The sequence below is a fragment of the Myotis myotis genome, unplaced genomic scaffold (assembly GCF_014108235.1).
Source record: "Myotis myotis isolate mMyoMyo1 unplaced genomic scaffold, mMyoMyo1.p scaffold_m19_p_15, whole genome shotgun sequence".
NCBI classification, from domain to species: Eukaryota; Metazoa; Chordata; class Mammalia; order Chiroptera; family Vespertilionidae; genus Myotis; species Myotis myotis.
Genome location: NW_023416319.1, coordinates 7,315,565 through 7,338,332, shown reverse-complemented (window position 1 = coordinate 7,338,332; position 22,768 = coordinate 7,315,565). Strand labels below are relative to the sequence as shown.

Sequence of the window (22,768 nt, the reverse complement as noted above, 5' to 3'; positions counted from 1 at the left end):
TTTTACATTGGCATCCAAGTTTTTTTCAAATTTCAAAGCTTCTCTTTTTTAAATTGTGGTAAGAGCCCTTAACATGAGATCTACCCTCTTAAAATTTTCCGAGTGTACAATCCAGTACTGTACACTTGGCTGCATAAAGGATCTAGGACTTATTCGTCTTGCATTACTGAAACAGTACACATGCTGATGAGCAGCTCCTCACTTCCCCTCCCCCAGCACCCAGCACCCAAAATTCTATCCCTCGCTTCCATGAGTTTACCTATTTTAGACACATCGTGCAAGTGGAATCATGCAGTGTTTATCCTTCTGTGACTGGCTTATCTCAGTGCAATGTCCTTCAGACTCATTTATTGTCAATTATTGCAGGACTTCTCCCTTTTTAAGGATGAGTAGTATTTCGTTGTATCAAAATTTTAAGATCTGAATGTGCGATTTACTGGGTTTTGGATACATGAGCAAGGCTGCCCCCTTTAAAAAGTTTTTTAAGGAAAGTTTGCTGATTGGAGTTTCCTGGCTTATGTTCTGCATGAGCCACACTTATAAGTCACAGTCTGTTATTTCCAGTCTTAGTTTTTTTAAAAACAGGAGGGACATTTGTTTGATACCCACAGAGGAATCTCAGTGCCTACTCTGCATTCTTCTAATTTTTCACAGTCTTTTATAGTTCTCTTGCTCACACCTAATCCAAAGGCTTTTTTGTTTTTTTTTAAGGAATTGGCCTTTTCCAATATATTCAACTTAGTTTTCCTTGAAGCAACTATGCTTTCTTTTGTGCTCTTATTTCAATCATTCATGTAATAATGAATTCAATGATGTGGGGAACATACCAACTACAACAGCACAGAAAGGTTTGCGAACAAATAAATGTTCCTGGCTCTTCCGCACCTGCCTCTCCCCTGGACAGAGCAAGGCACAGAGGCAGGCAGTAGAGAGGCCAGTCATCTGGGCACTGTCTGTCTTGGGCACTTGATGTTTACAGGGGAATGGAGAGGTCGCTGCTGTGTGGAGCTGGCTACGATGCAATGGGTGGGAAAGTCCTTTTAAACTCTAAGTTGTTCTTGAGGCTCTCTTAGCTTTTCTGTGCTCCCTGTGCTGGTGGTTCTTGGATTCGGACAGGGGTGGGAGCAAAGGCCTAAGCTAATTTGGCTCGTCATCATTAATATTAAGTAGATCTGGCCTGTGATCTTTTGTGTTTCCCTGGACTTAAAGATGAATGCCCCGAGAGAGAGACAGTCCTGTAAGATTTACCAACAGTCCTCCATTAGCTAAGCAGCCCCTGGGGCTTGCCTGTCAGTCCCATGAGAGGGATGCTGCAGCCCCGCACTTATAATTTAACACTAATGGCAGGGTGGCAGGTGGCGTTGTGTGCAGATACCGTCTACAGCAGGGACCTTAACAAGCACTGCGGCGGCCTTCCTCCTCCCCATCACTCCACAGATCACCTGACATCTATTGTACTTTTCTCAAACTTGGGGCAAACTCATGTTGCCCACAACCTCGGGGAACTGTGTTTTCAGTTCACAGTTAACTTGCTTGATTAGTAAAATATTCAGATAAGGAGCAATTATCAGCTGTATTTTAGAAAATTACGCCCAATGAACAGTGTGATTTTTCCCAACAGTGCGTGAAAGACGTTTTGGGTTGGCGGGGGGTTGGGGGGGGGGGGAGTGTCTGTAGAGCAGACACTCAGCCATAAGGGTGCACAGGCAACGAGAGGGATGGCCCTGCAGTGAAACATTTGTTTTCGCAAAATGCGCGCGTCGGAAATGCAAATGTGCAGGCGCAACGGAAGATTCACTGTGGTCCCTGATGAGAAGTGCACGAAGCCTATCTCATCCCACACGCATCCTCACCACCATCGGACGGTATTTATTAAGCCACGGTGCTCCCGTGCGCTGACGTGCGGCTGAGGGCGGCCCCGTAATGGCTCCGGGACTTATGGCGCTAACTAGGGTTTGATAGAAAACGCCGAGGTCTGGAGACAGAACGGACCCCGAGCTTTTGTTCACGCTGTTTCGGAAGATGGAGCGCTCTTGGTGCCACGGAAAATAAGGTGACAGCAAAACATTTAAAAACTGCTTACAAAATGTGCTTCTGGTAGACAGAGAAAAATATGCTAGAAAATAGAGGAAAAGCAAGTAGGCTGGCAGAGATGATGACGGTGACGATCACTCTTCATAACAGCCTTCGCTGCTAGGGACCCCAGCCACACGGTCCTGAGTGCCCCCCAGGACTAGGAGGACTTTCTGAGGGGAGCACCCCTCCCCTTTGTACTTGGGCTGGGGCTTGCCCATGTTTGTGCAGCTTAGGTTGGCTGCGCTGAGATCTGAGCCTGGTGTCAACTCTGAAACCCATGTTTAGATCAACCCTCGGAAGGAGTTCCTATTTCCCAGGGATCACTGAGGAGGGTTCCGAGGGGCAGTAAAGAGCCCCAGGTCACACAACCAGCTCGGGCAGCCTAGACTCAACCAAGTAGCTGTCAGGGGAGCACGGCACTCGGGGTGAGGGTCCTCCCAAGTCTCACCTTGGCCATCAGAGCAACATGGGCAAATGTGACTTCTGCTGGGGGTCAGAGGTTAAGCTAGTCCTGGTGTTTCTGGTGTTTTTCCCAGAGAGTCCAGAGATGAAGCCCTCTTATATCCTACCTGACGTGCCTGCAGCAAATGGGCAGGCAGGGGACAGCCACTCTGGGGAAACCTCCCAGGATGTCCCCTCCTGACCTCATCCCCAGCTTCCTCTCTAGACAGCCTCATCCATGGTGCAACTCCTCTTGGGCCTTCAATAGGAGGGGAGGGAAGCCCTTCACTGAACCTCACCCCCCAGAGGACCAGAGCCTTTGTCCTCCCATCGGTCAGCTCCGTGGCTCAAGCGCAAGGCAGTGCCGATCACTCTGGGAGGCACGGCTGGTTAGAAGTCCTAATGATAGGTGGTCAGTGGGGGATGCAAGAAATTGGATTTATTTATGGTACCTGATCTAAGTGTGCTCAGAGGTATTCTCGTAGGTGACCCAGAACAAGAGAGCATATTTATAGCCAGGATGATACAGCTGCCCTATTCCTTTTTATTAAGCATGTTCATTACCCAGAAATCAGGTTAAACAACTGTCCGGCTGCTGAATTACTGTCCCTCCGATGGGCCAGCATGACCACCTGTGGACCACAGGTGCAGATGGCCTAACAGCTCTTCCCAGAATGCACTGAGGGGCCTCCCCTTCTCATCCCCATCCTTAAGTTATTCTCATTTTAAGAGAAAAGTGGTTTTAAAAAAAGATGTCCAGGAGCCGACATCCTAAATGGGTGTTCATAAAAAATCAGTGCAACTGAAGGCCCGCTTCCGCAGGCACACCCCCTACCTGACGCCCAAGTTTATTTCCCAGATGCAGTCGGGGCTAAAGGTCCCTTTAGCACAGGCTTCCTCTGTCTCATGGTCGGCACAGACCAACCAGGAAGATTAAAAAAAAAAAAAGATAAAATAATTACTGTGCTGGAGGCTCTGTTACTGTGCCGAAGAATTTTAATTTGTTTAATTATCACAGCCCTCCTAGGCGGTCCTGCTCATTATTCCCATATTACAGATGATGAATCCAAGATTAAGGAGATTAAACTACTTGTCACCGAGCCCACAGGAAGGTCTGAGTTTATTGTCACAAAAGCCCTGAGCCTTCAGTATTATCTACTCTTAAGCACAGCAGCTTCTTTTTCTTTTCCTTTTTTTTTTTCTAAAGAGCAACTTTGAGAACTAACTGAGCCACACTGTTGGCCTTTCATCTTGCATGATCCCTTGTCAAGCTGCGGCACTGCCTGTGCTTCCGTTATATTATCTTAGTGAGCTTGGTTTTGGAGTGAGAGGAATGATACTGCTGCCTCTACTTTCCACAGGACCCCAGAATCACTAGCTGCTCCCTCTAGCCCCGTTATGACACAGGGTTGTCACGGCTGCGGCAGGTAACAGGTGGAGACAACATCTGGAGCCTGCAGCAAATGCCTACCCCTGTGGCCGGCAAGAAGGGAATTCACCTGTGGCATCATCCTTCCTGCGGTGACTGTGACCTGGCAAAAGATATCTAAAGCCCTTACGCTGTTCCGACCAACACCACCTTTCAGCTAGAAGCTCTCTGGGGCCGACAAAGAAAGGCGAGGCAACTAGAGAGCCGAGTGGGAGCCAGAGGGAAGGGGGCCCGTATCATTTCAAGGTGACGCGAGAGGATTTCTAGCCACTGTGGGCAGCTCAGCGCCAGCCTCCCTGCCGCTCACATACCAGGCACCGCTGTTTATGACACAGAGTGGAAACGGGCTGAGAGCCCCGAGCTCCTGGAATGCACCCCCGAGAGGGAGGAGCCCAGCCACCTGGGACTTCCCCTGCCTGTTGCCATTTCTGTGGAACAACACTGGGCCCTTCAAAAACCGCACCGCACCCACGGGTCCCGGGACCGTGTTCCCAAGCCGTGGCCCACGTCCCCATGGTAACCATGTTAGTGCACCTGGTCCAGGGCCTCCTCTGTGATTGCCTTCAGTCGTCTGACAACTTTTCCCTGGAGATTCCCAGAAACACACTAATGTGGAGTATAATCCCAAGGACGGCATGAGATAGTGTCTTCTTCCCAGTGCTGTATGCTAACGCTTTTGTTACTCCTCGTGATAGTATACGATGATGTTAGAATTTAGGGGTCCCAATTTTGCCACTCGCTTCCTAGTACGGTGAAGCAAGCGTTATCTGGAGGCCTTCACAAGGCTTTATTAGAGTTAGGAGCCGGGGCTGACGCGGTAGGAACAAGGGGCCGTCTGTAACATGAAGGACCTTCGCAAGAGACCCAATGTCCGCCCTGCTCCTGCAGATGCTCTCCTGGCCTAGCGGGAGTTCACCTCCTGCTTGGCGAATGGGCTTCTTCTAGCTCTAGAGATGAGGGACAAACGAGAAAAGAAGGAGAGAAGAACTAGCACTGAGAGATGCTGCACAACATGTGCTTCCTTTGGAGGGCTTTGTGGGTGAGAAAAATAGGGGCCATGATCTGCCTTCATTGGAAAGGTGACGTCTGGGTTCGTTCGAGGTGTTCGTTAAAATTCTGAGGAAGGCTATTTTTCTAAGTCATTAAGGTGGTATTTAGGAACTTCACTCTTCTTCATTTGAACAATTATTCAACTGTAAAATAGAATGGCACAATCGCCAAAACCGTCATCTGAAATTTTACAGTCAGCCGTAAAAGGCTATATTATTAAACCGTACTAAAGACGCTCCAGCCCATTACAACTTTTTAAATGAATTATAAAAGCCTTTAGTGCCGATAAAATAATCTTCAATTACAGTATTGTGTGTTCTAACAATACGCGGAACCGAAGTTGGCTACAATGCAAACGTGCCAATCACGGAGAGATCGTTACCTGAATTAAGTTTGCAGCAGCCCGAAATCTGGTCGCTCTCCTTCATCCAGAGCATTAGCGCCAAGCCAGAGCTCCTCTTGTGGGTTCAAAGGCTGCAGGACCCCGTGGACTAGGAAAGGCTTGCTGTGCTAATAGCCTGTTATCCCCTTGCCTTTGCCCCGAAAGTGAGATTCTGAAAATGACAGGTGTTCAGTTACTGAGGACCTGCCCTTTATGGGCTGAATCAGGTTCCTCCAAAATTCACAGGCGGAAGTCCTAACCCCCCCGAATGGGACTCTATTTGGAGATGGTGTCTTTAAAGAGGTAGTTAAGCTAAAATGAGGACACTCGGGTGGGCCTGTATCAAGGCGCACCGGTGTCCTTTAGACATGGATTGGCACCGGGCATGCTCACCCAGAGGAAAGGCCCCGTTGAGGACACAGTGGGGAGGCAGCCATGTGCATGCCAAGGAGGGAAGGCTCAGGAGAAACCAGACCTGTTGACACCTTGATCTTGGATTATCGGTCTCCAGAAAGGCGAGAAAGCAAGCTCTACAGTTAAGCCACCCCATCTGCGGTACTTTGTCCTGTCAACCCCAGCAAATGACTACCATGTACGACCCTGTGCTCCGTGATACGCATGCCTGGAATGAAACCTGGCCCCTAAGATAAAATCCCTGGTTTTTGGTACCAGCCATACCCTGCGAGCTTCCGTTCCCAGTAGGGTTTGAATCCACAACTGGACATGCATTTCGGCTTGCTGGGTTGCGTGGCAGTGTTCACGGAGTAACGCTCAATTCTGAGCGGGCTTGTCGCAGTGATACTCGATTTTGAGCTCCGAATTCAAGTGCTCTCCAGGATGAAGGGCTTTGAAAATGCTCTCTAAGCAGTTATTTCAAAAAGTGTTTTTACAACAGCCTCTTTCCTCCCAGGGCTAACGTGGGTGGACGCGGGGCCGCGGCTTCCTCTGAGCTCATCTGCTGGCACCTGAGCCTGTGAGATTAAGCCCCAGGAGGCCGCTGGCAGCCGCTCCTCCGTGCTGGGAGCAGCCAGGCCCATCACAGAGGGCCCGGGGCTCCTTGGCAGCAGGTCCAGGGCTCTGCTGTGAGGCTTCCAGTGTAGCCCAGAAGCAGGCTGGGTAGGGGTGGGGAGCGGGGGGCCCTGCGGCTTAGCACTGCTGCTGGGGAAGACTCCCCCCCCCTCCCAGCTCATTTCTCCTGGAGTGGGGAAGTCAGCTCCTTCTGAGCAGGAGACCGCTATGCAAAGGAAATGCTAGGTGTAGCCTGCTCGGAGGACTGAAGCTTGTCGAGGCTTCCTGGCTGGTGGTCACAGTGATGTGCTGGGAGGGAGAGGTCCCCGAATTCTATAGAGGAGGGAGCAGGAGCTCCCACTGGGATCCTCCTATGTCTCTCCATTTGGCTAGTCCTGATCTGTAGCCTTGACAATAAACCTAAAATCAGACGTAGAGTGCCTTCCTGAGGTCTGAGTTGTTGAACCTGAGGGGGTTGTGGGAGTGAACCCCTGAATTTGTAGCTGCTTAGAGTGCAGGAGGCCTGAGGACCCCTGCAATGTGGCTGGCATCTGAAGTCAGGGCAGTCTTGCAGGGGACCATGTCCTCAACCTGGGGAGTCTGTGCCAACGCCAGGCCTACCGTCAGAATTGAGCTGTATTGCAGGACGCCAGTTGGTGTCAGAATAGGCATCATTACCTTTCTTTATGCCGGTTTATGAACCAGCCTGGCCCTTCAAGCTGCCAGATGCTCAGCAAGAATGTAGGGACTGCTGTCATCTATGCTGAATGGGTAATGTTATCCAGGACAAAAAGGTAAAGTGCTCTGACTGAGGGGATGCAGGGTAGCCACTGAGAGCGCACAGAGAGGCAAAGGCTGCTTTACATTTCTCTCCCCATCCAGCCTCGCTGAGTCTCAGGGCTGCTGCCAAAAACATGGGAATAACAATGGCACTGACCTTGTGTGTGTGTGTATGTGTGTGTGTGTGTGTGTATGTGTATATGCATAGACATGTATATAATGTATATACATATAATACATATACATATACACATACTAGAGGCCCGGTGCATGAATTCATGCACAGGTGGAGTTCCTCAGCCTGGCCAGTGATTGGGGCTGACCGGGCCCAGGGGAGGGACTGCGGGAGGTTGGTCCAGTGGCTGGGGAGACTGTGGGAGGTTGGCTGGCCATGGGAGGTTGGCTGTGGGAGCACACTGACCACCAGGGGCAGCTCCTGCATTGAGTGTTTGCCCCCTGGTGGTCAGTGCACATCATAGTGACCGGTTGTAATGGTCACTTAGGGTTTTATATATATCGATGTATATAATGTGCCTAGATCAGTACTGGACTCATGGGAAGTGCTATATGCACATTTGCTTTATTAACACCAGACCATACAAAGCAGAGGTGATGCAGGTTGTCAAAACAAATAGTTCTGGGGTCTGTCATATGATTAGGTTGCTCATAAGGATTCCCAAAGTGGGGTCTGAGGACCACTGGTGTATATGACATTATTTAGGTGGCATACAAACATCTGCACTGTTTTCAATTTAATCTCTATGTCCAGAGCTAGCACACCGATTCACATGTGTTTCACAAATGTTGTTAACAGTATACCTAGTCATTGAGATTGAAGATAAGCATTAAGCCAACAACAGTACTGGTGGAATGCAGGTATGAGCAAGGCTGCAAAATCTGGGACTTTGAGGCTAAGAGGCAGGGCTAGTTCTCAAACCCCATCTTCTCTGCAACGAAGAGCATTTTCTGTTTACAACTGTGTCACCTCTTCCCAATGTCAGCACTGGTTAGAGAGACGTGGCAACAGCCCCTGGCAGACAGTCAAGATCTGACTGTACTCAGGCTGGACCCAGATTTGACTATTGTCCCTGCTCCAAGGAGCTGACTGTGAGGACGTAGCTCCCAGGAGAAGCCTTCTGGGCACAGAGAGGTGGATTTGGGGCAGTTCTCTCCCCTCAGACCTGGTCCTTTGTTTATGGCCTTGTGGTTTCCCTTCCTTCTTAGCCTGGTGTCCATCCCACCCTGTCGCCTCCTTCCTTGGGAATTTCTACAATGACCAGCAGGATATCACTTGGCTCAAACAGTTCTTACAACTTAAGGAAGCAGAACTTAAGGAGCTCCATTACTTCTCCCTCCATGGCCCCCAGCCCCTGGGAACAGCCCTTCCTTCACAGCCCCAGTGTCCAGAGTTAAAGCTCTAAGGCAGTGGTTCTCAACCTTCCTAATGCCATGACCCTTTATACAGTTCCTCATGCTATGGTGACCCCCAACCATAAAATTATTTTCGTTGCTACTTCATAACTGTAATTTTGCTACTGTTATGAATCGTAATGTAAATATCTGATATGTAGGATGTATTTTCATTGTTACAAATTGAACATAATTAAAGCATAGTGATTAATCACAAAAACAGTATGTAATTATATATGTGTTTTCCAATGGTCTTAGGCGACCCCTGTGAAAGGGTCGTTCAACCCCCAAAGGGGTCACGACCCCAGGTTGAGAACCGCTGGTCTAAGGCATCTCTTCAGTCTCAGTAAGAGTGGCAGCCACTTACCAAGTGCAGGGGGTTGGCCAGTCCTGCTGGGCCCTCTGCATACAGACACTAGTCCTTCTATCCTCACAACAAACCCAAGAGGTGGGTGATGTTTCACAGCACACATTCAGAGAGGGTAAGAAACCTGCCCCAGGTCACACAGCAATAGGAAGTGAGCTGGGATTTTCACTCAGGTCCAACTAACTCTCAAGCTCATACTCTTTCCTGCAAAGCAAATCGTAGGCTGTCGACCACAGGTGACAGAGCACTGAGGAGGTGCCCACAGGCCAGGTCTGCCCGCTGGAAGGGGCAGCGTGAGTACAGGGAGTGCGCGGCCCCATGCCAGGGTCCTGGTCTGGAAATAAGTACTTCCTTCTCCCCTTGCAGCTTCCTGCCCGCCCACCAGCCATCCAAACCCCCGGCACCCTGGCCTTGCGCACAAGCACCTCTTCTCCAGTGGAAGATTAACGGGACGCCAAAGTGCCCCATTGCCCTGCCAGCATAAATTGCAAGGGAAACATTTAGAATATTGATTAAGTGCTTCATGCTGGAAGATTTAAATTTGCCTCCTGTATTTCCAGGATTAGCTGACATAATGGGGTCAGTCTGTTGGCACCAATGATTCACAGAACACCCATTGGCAGCTTTCCTTTTAAAACTCAACACTTCAGATTTCCACATGGTCACAGCCAGTGGAGTCCTGGGTACTTAGCAGGTTTGGATAATCGCCCTCCTGCCACATCCAGACTTTTGGGGTTTGGCCCTGAGAAGAGTTTTGAAATCATTCCTGGGCTGGGCTGGCCCTATCCGGTACGAATGGGCCTTGCCGAGGTCTCCTGAGACACAGCTCTTCCAGTATGCAACGACTTGTTTCAGATAGAGATTGTTTTCAATGTTCTAAGGCAGTATGCTAATCCTATATAATAAAAAGCTAATATGCAAATTGTCCCCTCAGGAGTTTGACCGACCAGGAGTTTAACTGCTCGCTATGACATGCGCTGACCACCAGGGGGTGGCGCGGAATGAAGGAAGGCCCCAGCCTGATGGCCGTCCAGGCCTAGGGACCCTACCCTTGTATGAGTTTCGTGCACCGGGTCTCTAGTATTCCACATTCAAATTCAATACTCAAATAGTCTATGTAGGAGTCACATGTGTTAGGTATTAAAGATGGGCAAATCCTGCCTCCCTTTCCACACCTATCAACCCGTAAAGGTGGTGCTGCAGCCTACAAGGGCCCAGCTCATTGCTCTAAGCTCCAAACTGTACTCTGGAAAAAGAAGGGCCTGGAGTGAGGCTTTCCCAGGAGGCCAGGGAGGTGTGGCCTCACACTGAAATCCAGTGGATGTTGTAGGTCCTCTGCTGGAGAATGGTGCCCACCCCGTGGCCCACAGAGGGCCATCGGTGACCCAGCTGTGGGACCCCTAGAGCTAGCGTGGCCTGACCACCAAAGTGGATGATGCGATCATTGAGGGGGAAGGGGACAGCTGGCCTCTGCATTGCTGATCTTAGCAGTCAGCATTCTTGCAAAGGCCATCCATTGGGACCCTGCTCACATCTTTTATGACTGAGAAAGCTGCTTTAAAAGTCCCACGAGGACAGGGGCCAGCACTTGAACTTGAGATCTGGTCCTCCACGGATATGTTTTATTTGGCTCCCAACACAAACAAAACAACTGACTTTGAATATGGCCTGCACTGTTTATAGAGCTCACACACTGCCCAGAACTATCCCAGACCCATCCTGCTAGGCCTGAGAGTACGCCCTGCTCTATCAGGCTTTCTCCTCTCAATCACCCTTCCCAGCTCTTTCCAGGAAAGCAGCAGAGGGAGTAAAACTTCTCAGGGGTTCTAAGCCCTACTCCCAAGCCTGTATTACCTAGTCTCTATAACCCTATTTGACCATGGAAATCGGGGGCCCACAAATGCCACTTGGAGTGGTCTTCACCTTATGCCACCGGAGATAAACAGTGTAGTGATGCCAAAGAGAGATTTTTCCAATACTTGCATCTCCCCCGAATATCTACTTCATATAAATGACAAGCACAATCCACTTGGCTTGCGTATCCTGAGCTTTTTCCAGCTACCAGACCACTCAAGTGCGCAGAAGATGAAATAATTGGTAGGCTTTTAAATATTGCCTTGTTTCTCATGTGACCGTTTTGTACAGAGTCAAAGGGATGTGCCAACAATAGCATCGCCTGTGTCACGCTTGTTACTAATACAACTGCCAATGAATCCCGACATGGGAGTGTGGTGGGTTACCCAAAACCTGGTCATTTAGCACCTCAGGGGGCCGGCCCTTGGACATTTCCATGACATTTCATACGAATCAACCTTCCTTTTGTAAAGCAGAGCCTTTCATAGCAACCACTGATGAGTCCTGGGTGCACCGCACGCACCCCAGGCCACCGTTTCCCCAAACAGAACTGGGTTTGGTGTGTTGATAATTAGCCTTCGAAGCTGACTTTTTGAAAATGTTTATTCTACTGCTTCCCTTCCAAGGGGGAAATCTATCTCAAATGTTAAGACAGAAACTCAAGTCCCCGAGAGTTTTCTCGTATTATTGTACATTATAAAATATTACAAGAGGGTGCTTCTCGGGGGAGGTGAACTTTAGAGCTGCCAGACGTAGCTGACTTCCTCCAAATCTGTTACCAATGGGTCCCAAGCGGGTTCTATTCTGAGTAACGACATATGCGGCGGGCAAACACCCTTCGAAGATATTTCTGGGCCCCTCAGGCAAATGGTGATTTACCTGGAGACAGCCAGGCAGGCGAAGGAAGGACAGACGGGGAGAACACATCTCGTGGAGGCCCTGCATCAGAGCAGGTGTTCCGACTCAGCGCCAGGGACCTCATTCTTACGGTCTGAGACCCATCTCTCATCACTTGCTCATCCCCTGATCAAAGCCCTGGCCTCCAGCGATTCTTTCCACCGTTCTTAATCTCAGTCATCCTGAAGAGATGACCAAGCTGCACTAAGTTTTGCTGGCAAACTCTCAGGGCTTCCCTGGCACCCTGTCTCCTGGAACAGTGGCAGGAGGAAAACCAGCCCAAGGATGAGCTTTGTGTTGTCCTGTCACGTGCATCACCATCTTCAGGAAGAACTGGGCATACGGCTCCCTCAAAACCAGCTTCTTCCTGCTCGTCTTTTCTGCACCCGCCCCCCGCCCCTCCAGATTTCTTGAGTTAATCATTGAGAAATAAGAATTGTATACAGGCAAGGCATACAATGGGACGCTTCTATATACGCATACATTGTGAAAGGTTTACCACAATCAAGTTAACCATTTGGGGGGCTGTGAGAACAACAAAGATCTACCCTCTTATAGCAAATCTCAAGCACAGAATACAGTATGCGATAACTGTGGTCACCACGCTGTCCATTAGACCCCCAGAACTTACTCATCCTGCGGAGCTGGAACTTTGCACCCTTTGCCCCGCATCCCCCACTTCCCCCTCCTCACCCCTTTGTAACCACCGTTCTACTCCCTGCGTCTCAGGACGCTCCTTTTTCAGGTTCCGCATGGACCTGGCGGACATGATGCGGAGTGAAGTAAGCCAGACAGAAAGACAAATGCTGCATGACCTCCTTTTCTGGTTTTCACTTCCTCCTCTCTGTCCATTCCTAATTCAGAGGAGCCCAGGTTGTCCAAGGCCATGGAATAAGGCCAACGTCCGTGACCTGGGAGCAAGGCCGAGGCACACTGGCTTCGGATCCAAAAATCCCAGCCCTGCCAGGGCACTGCTGTGTGAGCTTGGGTGGATCGCCAGCCTCTCCCTGCCTCAGTGGCCTCGTTTGTCAAAGGGATGGATGTCTATCTCACCTGACTCATGGGCTGGTATGGAATAAAGGGCACAAAGCAGGTGAAATGTTTTGAAAAGCTAAACACGCTCTACGCCTATGAGCACTAACACACCAGTTTTCCCTGGCACAGCACCCCACCCCATGCACGCACAACACGGGCATCTGTTTACTGTTGTAAAGGACCCAAGTAGCCAGTGATATAGGAGTGGCACTGCCTGGGACGTTTCTAAAGCACCATTCTGGAGCGTTCTCTGTGCCCCAAGCACTGATGCATGACCTCGTTTAATCCTCACAACTCTAGCAGAGAGGCCAGCCCCTGGACTCCCAGATGAGGAAGCGGAGGCTAGGAGAGGCCCTGATGCTGGGGAGCACTCCGGCCAGACTGACCCTTAGGGGGAGTGAGGGGAGAGAAGGGACGATGTGCTCCAGCAATGAGTGTGAAGTATGACAAGTGTGACAGCGTGGTGCTTGGCAAATGCCCCCTTCCGCACAGGGCAGGAGGCAGAAGTCACCACACAGTCAGCACTACCCCAAATACAGGGAGAGCCCTGAGAAGAAGGCGAGGCTCCTGGGCCCCCAGCGCGGGATCTGTGACCCACCAGCTCCACAGGCTCCAGTGAAAGTGGTACCTCGCTGAGCCCGTGTCCTCGAATGAAAGAACCAGCCTGGCAGGACCACAGTAATAGCATCTCTCTGGCAGCCGCAGGAGCGTAACATGCAAAGAGGGAAAGTGCGTGAAAATACTGTGTGAGCACCTGAGTATGTACCGTCCTACAAACAGCTGACTGCTCTTTACTGTGGGAAATCAATGGAAGGGCAGAATAAACACCCTGCTGTGACGAAAGTCAAGAAGCCACTGTGAGTGTGGTGTGGCCCTGCCTTGAGAGGTCGGGATTAACCCCAAGGAGGCCTCCGGACATTCCCGCTGGACTGTCCTCGCAGGGCAGCTGCTCACAGATCCTCTCACTGCGCAAGACGGACAAGCCCTAGGGGGCTCCACGTTTGAGCTAACGCTTCACTGGTAGCTCTGCCTCTGGTTCCCCTTTAGAGACAATTGTATTTTTTAATATATTTTTGTTGATTTTAGAGAGGAAGGGAAAGGGGGGGAGAGAGAGAAACATCAGTGATGAGAGAGGATCAGTAATCGGCTGCCTCCTGCACTCCCCACACTGGGGATCAAGCCCACAACCTGGGCATGTGCCCTGACTGAGAATTGAACCATGAACTCCTGGTTTATAGGTCGACGCACAACCACTGAGCCACGCGGGCTGGGCTAGACACAGTTTTAAATCATTCCGTTTAAGCGGCGGTGTTGGGGACAAAACCAAAAGCTCCTTTCTTTTCAAGATGCTGCTGTTTTGTAGAAAACACGGAATAAGCTTAATACATATGCACACAGCCGATCTAGCTGGACCCCACGAATGAAAACCTTCAGGACCCAGATGCCCAGTCCTCACACCATATTCCAGGCGAGGACACCAGGGCAGATACATATGCAGGAGCCTTGACCAAAGCCACACCCCCAATGAATGGCAAAGTCCAGCTTTCTTTCCACTCTGTGGCACTTCCCATGTATCTCCATGTATCACGGTTAAGATGCACTTTTAAGATTCCAACCTGGGCATTGTTCGCCGCCTGGCTGTGAAGAGAATGAGCCTGGGTGGCGCCAGCCATGAGCTCCCACCGTCAGCCCCGTGCTTACCTGTAAATTTGCACAAGGTGGTAACACGTGGGTGGGGATCTCATTCTCGGACCCTGCTGGCCCCAGGGGCTGGTTCTTGACCCGGAAGGCTGTGGTGGTCGTGGCAGTGGTGGTCTGAACCGGGAGGGCCGGCTGCCACACTGTGACATCGGAGCCGTTGCCAAAAGCCTGGATTGCATTTTCTGCAGTAAAACAGGAGGAAATCCAATTTCAGAGTCAAGCAGCAAATGTACCAGACAAGCTACATAAAGCCAGACAGGCCGCCTAGAAATTCTGAGGGGAGCACTGGACTTCCCTGAACAAAACCCACCCAACTGTCTAGCCTACGTGTGTTGAGAGCCAGCCACTGGGTCAGAGGTTCAAAAATCAATTTGTTCATTCAACACTGAGCCGGACACTTGGGTGCTCCAACTGCAACCCACACCTATGCTGTTCCGATCGATGCGCCAGGTCCTTCGCCCTGAAATACTCATTGGTTAAGCCCTTTGAAATCCAGCCTCGGACCTGTTATTTTGGGATCCCAACCACTGTCCCATCTTCCAAGAAAACCTTTGTGCTCTGTCAAAATCCTGTACCAAAAGCAAACTCATTAGTTTTGCTTTTTTTAAGTATAACATCCTTAACTATGGGACTGAGAAGACTCGGTGGCGATGATATTCATTTGTTAGGCAGTGAAACTGAAGAGCAAAAATATGTGATTCCCCAGCACAGAGAACCTACTATGAGACCGGCAATGCTCACAGCACAAATGCAGCCAGTTTCTGTAGAAGAAAAATCTCCCCGAACCTCAGCAATAATCTAATGAAAATTTAACTGAGATTATTGTTTTCCCTTTCTGCTCCCAGTCTTCTAAACAAAATCAGCATAATTAGGTAGGAGCAGCCATGCTTAAATGAAAAGTTGAAAATGTAAAACTTTAAAAGCTTATTACAAGTTCATGGGATTAGATTGTTTTCATGGCAAGAGTAAATTGGTTGTATTGTTCCCCTCCCCCTCAAATGAATAAGAAACAGTTTAATCAGGTCTTCGGGGATTTGGCCTGGATTTAGAGATTTTTTTTACTTCATATTCATTGTATAAGAAATCAAACTCTTCCACTTGGGACCTGAATGTGCAAATTGTTACTATCTGACTCTTAGCTGGCATTTTTCGATATACAAGACAGAATAATTTAAGCCTAATGTTCCTTTTAGAAGTGACATTTTGTTCTAAAATTGTTATCCTTTAAGTTCAGAAAATTGGAAACCTGTTTTCTACAACTTTACATTTTCAAGGCTGTAGGAAACAGCTTCAAATTAATATAAATGCCTTTTCTGCTTCTGGCCATGTTATACAGCCCAACGAGGGGGTGGAATGTAGAGAAAGGTATATGGGGGACTGGTTTCCTTGAATGACCCAGAGCAACAACAACAAAAGAACAGCAAAACCTTCCTTTTTCTTCTTAAGACATGCAGATTCAAGAGACCCTTTGCCACTCATTGAAACTACCTGTGCTTTTCAGTGAGTTTGCCCTGGCACTTGGGGAGGTTGTTTGTCCACTTGCCCATTCATTCATTCAAATGTCAACGGCACATCTACAAAGTGCCAGGCACTAAGGATGCTGCAAAGATCAATGACAGCAATGAAAGACGAAAGTCCCTGCCCTCCTGGAGGTCACATTCTGCTTGGAAGGAAACAAGGAGAATATATAATACGTTAGACGGTGAGAAATGCTTGGAGAAAAAGGAAGCAGGTGGGGTGCAGGACGCCCTGGGTGGGAATGGGGAGGTGCAGTTTAGATGAAGTGGTCCAGGGAGGGGAAGGTGGCATCAAAAGACAGACTTGAGTGACAGTAACAGTCACCTTCACCTTCAGCTCATTCTTTCATCTCTCTTTCCCCAACATCTGCCATGCACTTTGATGGAAAATTAACTGTTTCCCCCACAATAACAAGAAGTAAACAATAGGTCGGAGTGGTGTTCATGACAGGGGAGTCTGGGGAAGAGTTGGTTAATCTGAAGAGAGTAGACCTGGGTTATTGCATCTGGGTTGGCGTGCATAAGTTCCAGTTCCTTCTACTCGAGGGCCTTGGCAGAGACTGAATCCACAGCCCTGTGCCTTTGGTAGGCTGTGCCCCTTCTAAACAAAGTATAAATGGAATGAGTATGAAAAATTCTGGCTGGCCTTGGTCCCTGTTGAAGACCAAATGCACTTATTTTTATTGCAAAGTCATTAGCAATAAGATACCGGACTATTCTCCCCTTCACCAAAATATTATTACGCAGGGACAGCTTGAGTTTCTCTGTGAAGGAGCAGCTTTCCGGGCAGCGCAAGCATCTTTTTCTCATGCTGGCCTCTACTGTCATTGCTTTATCTTCACTAAATCTTGTATTCTGCCAGAAGAGCATGCAGGAAGTGAAAAAGAGGGATATATATATCAAGACCAAACAGGAGGTCCATAGTATGCCCAGTGTCTCAGCAAATGACTCCACACTTGAAACTAGTTTTGTGGGTTTGAATTTCACTTAAGTTTTCAAAAGCTTGTTTTTATTCTAATGATATGGTCACAGCCACATGACCAAGAAACCTCGTCATTTAGATTTGTCTTTTCTCGAAACAATGAGGAGATTGGGAAAGCAACACTTGGAAGCCTTTCCCATGTGCACATGGCAAGTGGTTAGCTAATGCTCTAGAAAGCAGTCACCGTCCAGCAGCGCCTCCTGGAGAAATTGTCCCTTGAGGACAGGGCTCTCAGAGGGACTGCTGAGCCTTAATTCCTAGAAACTTGGTCCACACCTGCCACCAGGAATCATAGCTGGTCCCTGACGTTCAGGTATATGTTCTTGTCCAATGGGCCCTTCAATCGCTGGCACGACACTAACTCCTTAGGGGACAGGGGGCTGCAGAAGCAGGAACGCTGGCTTTGCCTCCTATCTGTGGCATGGATGGTCTACGTCAGTGGTTCCCAACCTTCCTAATGCTGCGACCCTTTAATACAGTTCCTCATGTTGTGGTGACCCCCAACCATAAAATTATTTTCGTTGCTACTTCATAACTGTAATGTTGCTACTGTTACGCATCGTCATGTAAACATCTGATATGCAGGATGTATTTTCATTGTTACAAATTGAACAACATGTAATTATATATGTGTTTTCCGATGGTCTTAGGCGACCCCTGTGAAAGGGTCGGTCGACCCCCAAAGGGGTCGCGACCCACAGGTTGAGAACCGCTGGTCTACGTGAAGACCAGATATTTATTCAACTGTGAAGTAGAGATTATAATACCTCTTGTGCAGATTAGGGCAAGTGAGATACTGCATATACGGTATTAGACTCCCTAGAGAGTAAGCTGAAGGCACCCAGTAAACGCACAGTGGCCGCCACAACATGTGGGTGAGGTACTCAAGCACCTCCGTGGAGTTGTCACCTGGAACACACACACCTCAGTGGCTAGAAGGGAGACCCGGCACAGTGCTTTAGAAGTTCGTCTGATGAATGGTGTTCACCGTACATTTCTCTCCATCTCTCTCTCCCTTTGGGAAATATGTTTTCCATTTGCCTAGAGGTTCCTCCCCTCCCCTCCCCCCTCACCAAGCGCTCATCTCCACCTCCCGAGATAACCAACCTCCCGGCTGCACAGCCAGCTTCTCTCACTCAGAATTGCTGCTTCTCCTCTGAGCCAACGTGGAACATCATGGGGGCTATTGATGTTGACATTCTAATCTTTCTCTGAGAGCCCTTAGGGGCCTACCCCCACCTAATTTGTCTGAGCATCTCACATTGTATATTACACTCAGGTTTTAAGAACATTTGGAACAGACGTTGTGCTGGTTGCCAAGATCAAACTTTGATTTGTGGGTAGAAGGGTTCCTTCCCACACAATGGACCCTCAGTTAATAGAATCTCTTGTTCTCTCGAGTTTTTGGAGTCTGTCTTGGCAGCACCCAGCTGATCACTTGCTGTGTTCCCTGCTGCATTAGGCAGTGTGGCCAAAGGCTGTGGAGAGAGAGAGGGAGGGAGGGAGGGAGGGAGGGAGAGAGAACGGACACAAGAAACACAAGGAACATGGAAGTAGGGCTTGAACTCAAGAGAGGAAAACGTGTTTGTTTCCTATTTTTAAAATAACTTACTAAGACATGTATTGTCCTTGAAGAAATTCAGAAACTTCAAGCACTCTTCCAGGTCGTTGCCGCTATTGCTGCAGTCACACCACGGGGCCACGCTGAGGCTGCTGGAGTCTATGTAGTTGGGGGTCATGACTGTACCTAAAGGAGTAGAAACCAGGTGTTTTATTCTTGCCTGACGATAAGGACTTTTCTACAGCCTGAAAAGAAACAAATGCTCTCTCAGGGCGGATGCACCGTGGATAATTGCAGACACTGTGTTGGCAAAGTGGGAAATTATGTTAAGCAGTGCATTTTCCCGGCAATTTATCTCGAGCACATAAAATAATTTACACATTTACTTAAAAAATTATAACGGAACTCCTTGAGCTGCATTTAGGGCGGTTTTTCTTTCTTTTTTTTTTTTTTCCTGCACAAATGGTATGCATGTCTTGGAGTAGGAGAGAATTAACTTTGAATGCATGAGTTGCCAAATCCCTTGCATTTTCTTGAGAATGTCATTAATCTTCATAAACAGATAGAACTGGTTTTACGTACCTTAAAAATCCTCTTAGGACGTTGAATCCACTTCCCTCGGCAGCAAATGGCTTCTTCCGAGAAACTAAAGAAGCTTCAAAGCAATCTTTACAGATCACCCCACATCCTGAATGTACTGTGTGAGGAGGCCTCTGCTCACCAGACGCCCTCAGACTGAAATAAAGTCTTCCAAGCTGTGGAGGAACTAGATGCCAACAGTGGAGACTCCCTAAGCTGATGGCTCCTAGAGCATTGTCTCACCAGCCCTCGAAAGCCCCAAAAGAAATACTGGGTGGTCTCACTTGCCCACATCTTCCTGTGCTCATGGTGTTTCTGGTGAGTTCTGTACTGGCACAAATAAACAGTGCACTTCTCCCTAATACAACCCGAATGCCTTCTCCTGGGTGGCCCACACCAGGCGATGCCAACTCATGCCAAGAAGCCCTCTGTTTTTCTACATTTTGTGGAAATAAGTAGTCAGTGATCCACAGGATATAGTTGGTTCACAAACAGAAAAAAATTTTTTTTTCTTTGTAAGCTCTTCTGGGTCCAGAGTACATCTTCTTTGCCGTACATTCCTCACTGACTTGAACTAAGTGATGTGCCATTATATCTTGAGATGAGACCTTCGACCCACAACAGAGAGGGAGCTCTGTTGGTGAGAAAGCAACTGAGCAAAGAGGTGGACATGTACCTACTAAGCGCGCCTAGCACCACGGTGGGTCCCTGACACGTGGAAAAGTCGGAGCCAGCTTTGTCCTCAAAGAAGTTAGAACGCAATGGCCAGTGTGGAAGGAGGGATCCGGGCCCAACGGAGAAATAGGTTTTGGTCTGTAGAATGCACTGCCTCGACCGACTATTCCCGTAAGAGAAGAGGATCTCATCATCCTCAGGCATGTAACAGCTTGCCTAGCCATTCAAGGCGGAGTTCATGAGCGCGTGTGCCTGGAGGGATGGGCCTGAGGTGTTAATAGCAATTACACCTGGGAGTGGACTTGTAGCTCCTTAGAACTGTCTCCTTTGGGCTTCTCTGTTTGCTCGTTTCTTTACTTTGTGCAATGAGCATGCCTTAATTACTTCTGTTATTCCTTAAACCTAGAATGCCGTAGTTGAGAAGGAATCCCTCCTAGGGACTAACTTAAAAAAAGGAGAGCAAATGCCAATTTGGAACACTGACTTAAGGAAATGATACACATTGGACATATCCATAAACACGGTCAACAACCCAACAGACCACAGGTATCCTTTCAAAAGAAGTGGGGCCCTAGCCAGTTTGGCTCAGTGGATAGAGCGTCAGCCTGCAGACTGAAGGGTCCTGGGTCCCGGGTTCGAGTCCGGTCAAGAGCACAGGTCCAGGTTGCTGGCTCGATCCCCAGTTGGGGGCATGCAGGAGGGGACACGTGGGCAGACACCTGTAATACCCCTGCGTAAGTCCCACTGTCGATTTTCCCATGGCTCTTGCTAAGGACACGCTGGTGACAAAGAATTTGGTCTGTGCTGTTGTGTTGGGGGCGGGGGTGGGGGGGAGCAAGAGGAGTTCCTTCTGCCTGGTGACGTGCGCGATCCTGGCAGGAACACACACCCTGGCTGAGCCATCGCGCCTCTGACAGCCGCGATCTCCCTCCCCCTCCCAGCCTGCACTGTGTGTTCCTTCCCAAATGTCAATCAGGCAGCAGCCCTGTCACCAGGCTCCCCAGGCCCTGGTCCGCGGAGCAGCCGCCTGCCCTCCAGGCTGCCACACCCACCCAGGGGCACATCTGCCTCCCTCTGGCTCTCTGCCAACCCACCAGTGCCCGTTCAATCGCACTGGTCTCCTAGGCGCCCAGCACCTGGTCTGCTCGCGCCTCAGGTCTTGAAAGACAGAAAAGACTGTTCCTGCTGCTGAGTCTGTTCATGGGAAAACACGGAGGCGAAGTCGCCCCCTGCACTCCAGGGGCCGCATCCGCGAGGCTATGAATGGTGATCAGGACCCCGGCACTCAGGGGCTTCCTCTCCAAAGGGCCATTTCTGGGAAACAGCCTTTGGATTTCCCCAGAATGAACGACTTCCAAATTCCCTTTCTCCAAAGCCTCCTGATTCCGTTTCCTTGACTTGGCGCGCTCTCCTCTTCCCTAAGCAGGCCTTTTCGTACTTCGGTTCCACATGGTCGCTTCTCCTACTGCGCTGCTGTCTGCCTGCTCTTTAACAATCCCTGCTCCCTGCCTTTGCCTTTGCGAATCCATTAGCCTCCTTTTTGCCTTTTTTTTCTTTTCTTTTTTTTTTTTTTACAGGCGAGTCCTAGAGGCCTGACATCAAAACCCCAGCACAGAGGGACACTGGGAGCTTGTGGCTCTCACAGGCCATGGCGGCTATAGCGGGAAGGGTCCCTGAGTATTTGTAAACCAGCCTTTCCTCCCATCTCGCTCCTCCCCATCTTACCAATGAGCCCGGAGTAGGCGAGGAGGCAGTCAGCGTAGTTTTCCTTCAGGCAGCTGCTGGCAGACCTGGACTCCGGCTGGCAGTTGGTGAAAAAATCCGCCAGGCGAGATCTGGGTTAGGAAGAGAGGGGGGAGGGTGCTTTAAAATAGCCTGAGCCTCACCCGGCCTGCATGACCCAGTGGTTGAGCATCAACCTATGAACCAGGAGGTCAGGGTTCGATTCCCGGTCAGGGCACAGGCCCGGGTTTCAGGTTCATTCCCCAGTGTGGGGCGTGCAGGAAGCAGCTGATCTATGATGCTCTCATCACTGATGTTTCTATCTCTCTCTCCCTTCCTCTCTGAAATCAATAATCATATATTTTTAAAATAATATCCCAAGCCTCTGGACAGACATAACTTTGCTTGATTCCTTTGTGGTTACGCGTTTTCCACCCCGCCCCCCCCCCCAAAAAAAAAATATACAGAAAACGCGAAGTCTGAGAATGAGAGCAACCTCTCCCGTACATCCCCCTCCTCTCCATCCACGCCTGCCCTCGCCCACCTGGGCGGCGGCAGCGGCTTATCTGCGGGAAGTCTTGGGGGCCCACAACTGGAGAAACTAAGCTGCATTGCAGTTTCCATTCAATATTTATTTCTAACTTGACTCATTTGCATCTTGAGGAAATCTGCTTCCCTACAGCCTCACCGGAGATCCACGCTGGAAAAATATTTACTTGACACAGAACCCTGTCCCTGGCATCAAAATAGGTTCCTGCAGCCCATCTGTTCCCGAAATTCCTACTGGCGTTAAAATTCCTCGTATCTGTCCTGTAAGTCATCACTCACCCACCAGCCAGGGGACGGGGGGTGGGGGGACAGGGATTCTTCCAGCCAAGTGGCCATGGGGAGAGCTTGCCTTCCTGCACCTGAAGGGAAAGGCCCTGGTTTCACTCTCTCTCCCTGGGGGTGGTGCGTCTGCTGGAGGTGGAGGTGGTGCCGGGGTGGAGGGGGGGCGGGGGTCTACTGATCAAAATGCAGCATGTCTGCAATCTGGGGACCCCCTGGGGGCCAGCCAGCCCCCCACCCCACCCCCGGATGCGCTGGTTGCTGGTGAAGTCGCAGAGACCCAGTGTGGAGAGGGGCCACAGACACTCTGGTCTGGGGGAGGAGAAGGGGGCGGAGAGGCCTCTTGGTGACCCACTGGCTGTTTTTCAGTCTGAAGAGGATATTGTTGGAGAAGTCCTGCCTGAGCTGGGCCCTCTGAGGTCATCTCAGCAGACAGTAGCTCTGCATCCATGTGCAGAACACAATGGGCCGCCA

The 22,768-nt window shown here is 49.7% G+C and overlaps 1 protein-coding gene across 2 annotated transcripts in view; it reads right to left on the bottom strand.

The window, feature by feature from the left end:
* Nucleotides 1-22,768, bottom strand: part of GFRA1 (GDNF family receptor alpha 1) — a 185,830-nt gene that overhangs the window by 13,720 nt on the left and 149,342 nt on the right. For both annotated transcript variants that reach the window (XM_036335867.1, XM_036335868.1), the window contains 3 exons: nt 21,470-21,579; nt 18,542-18,676; nt 14,431-14,612 (listed from right to left, as the gene is read on the bottom strand). In XM_036335867.1, coding sequence (XP_036191760.1) covers nt 14,431-14,612; nt 18,542-18,676; nt 21,470-21,579 — 427 coding nt within the window. The remainder of the gene's footprint in view (nt 1-14,430; nt 14,613-18,541; nt 18,677-21,469; nt 21,580-22,768) is intronic.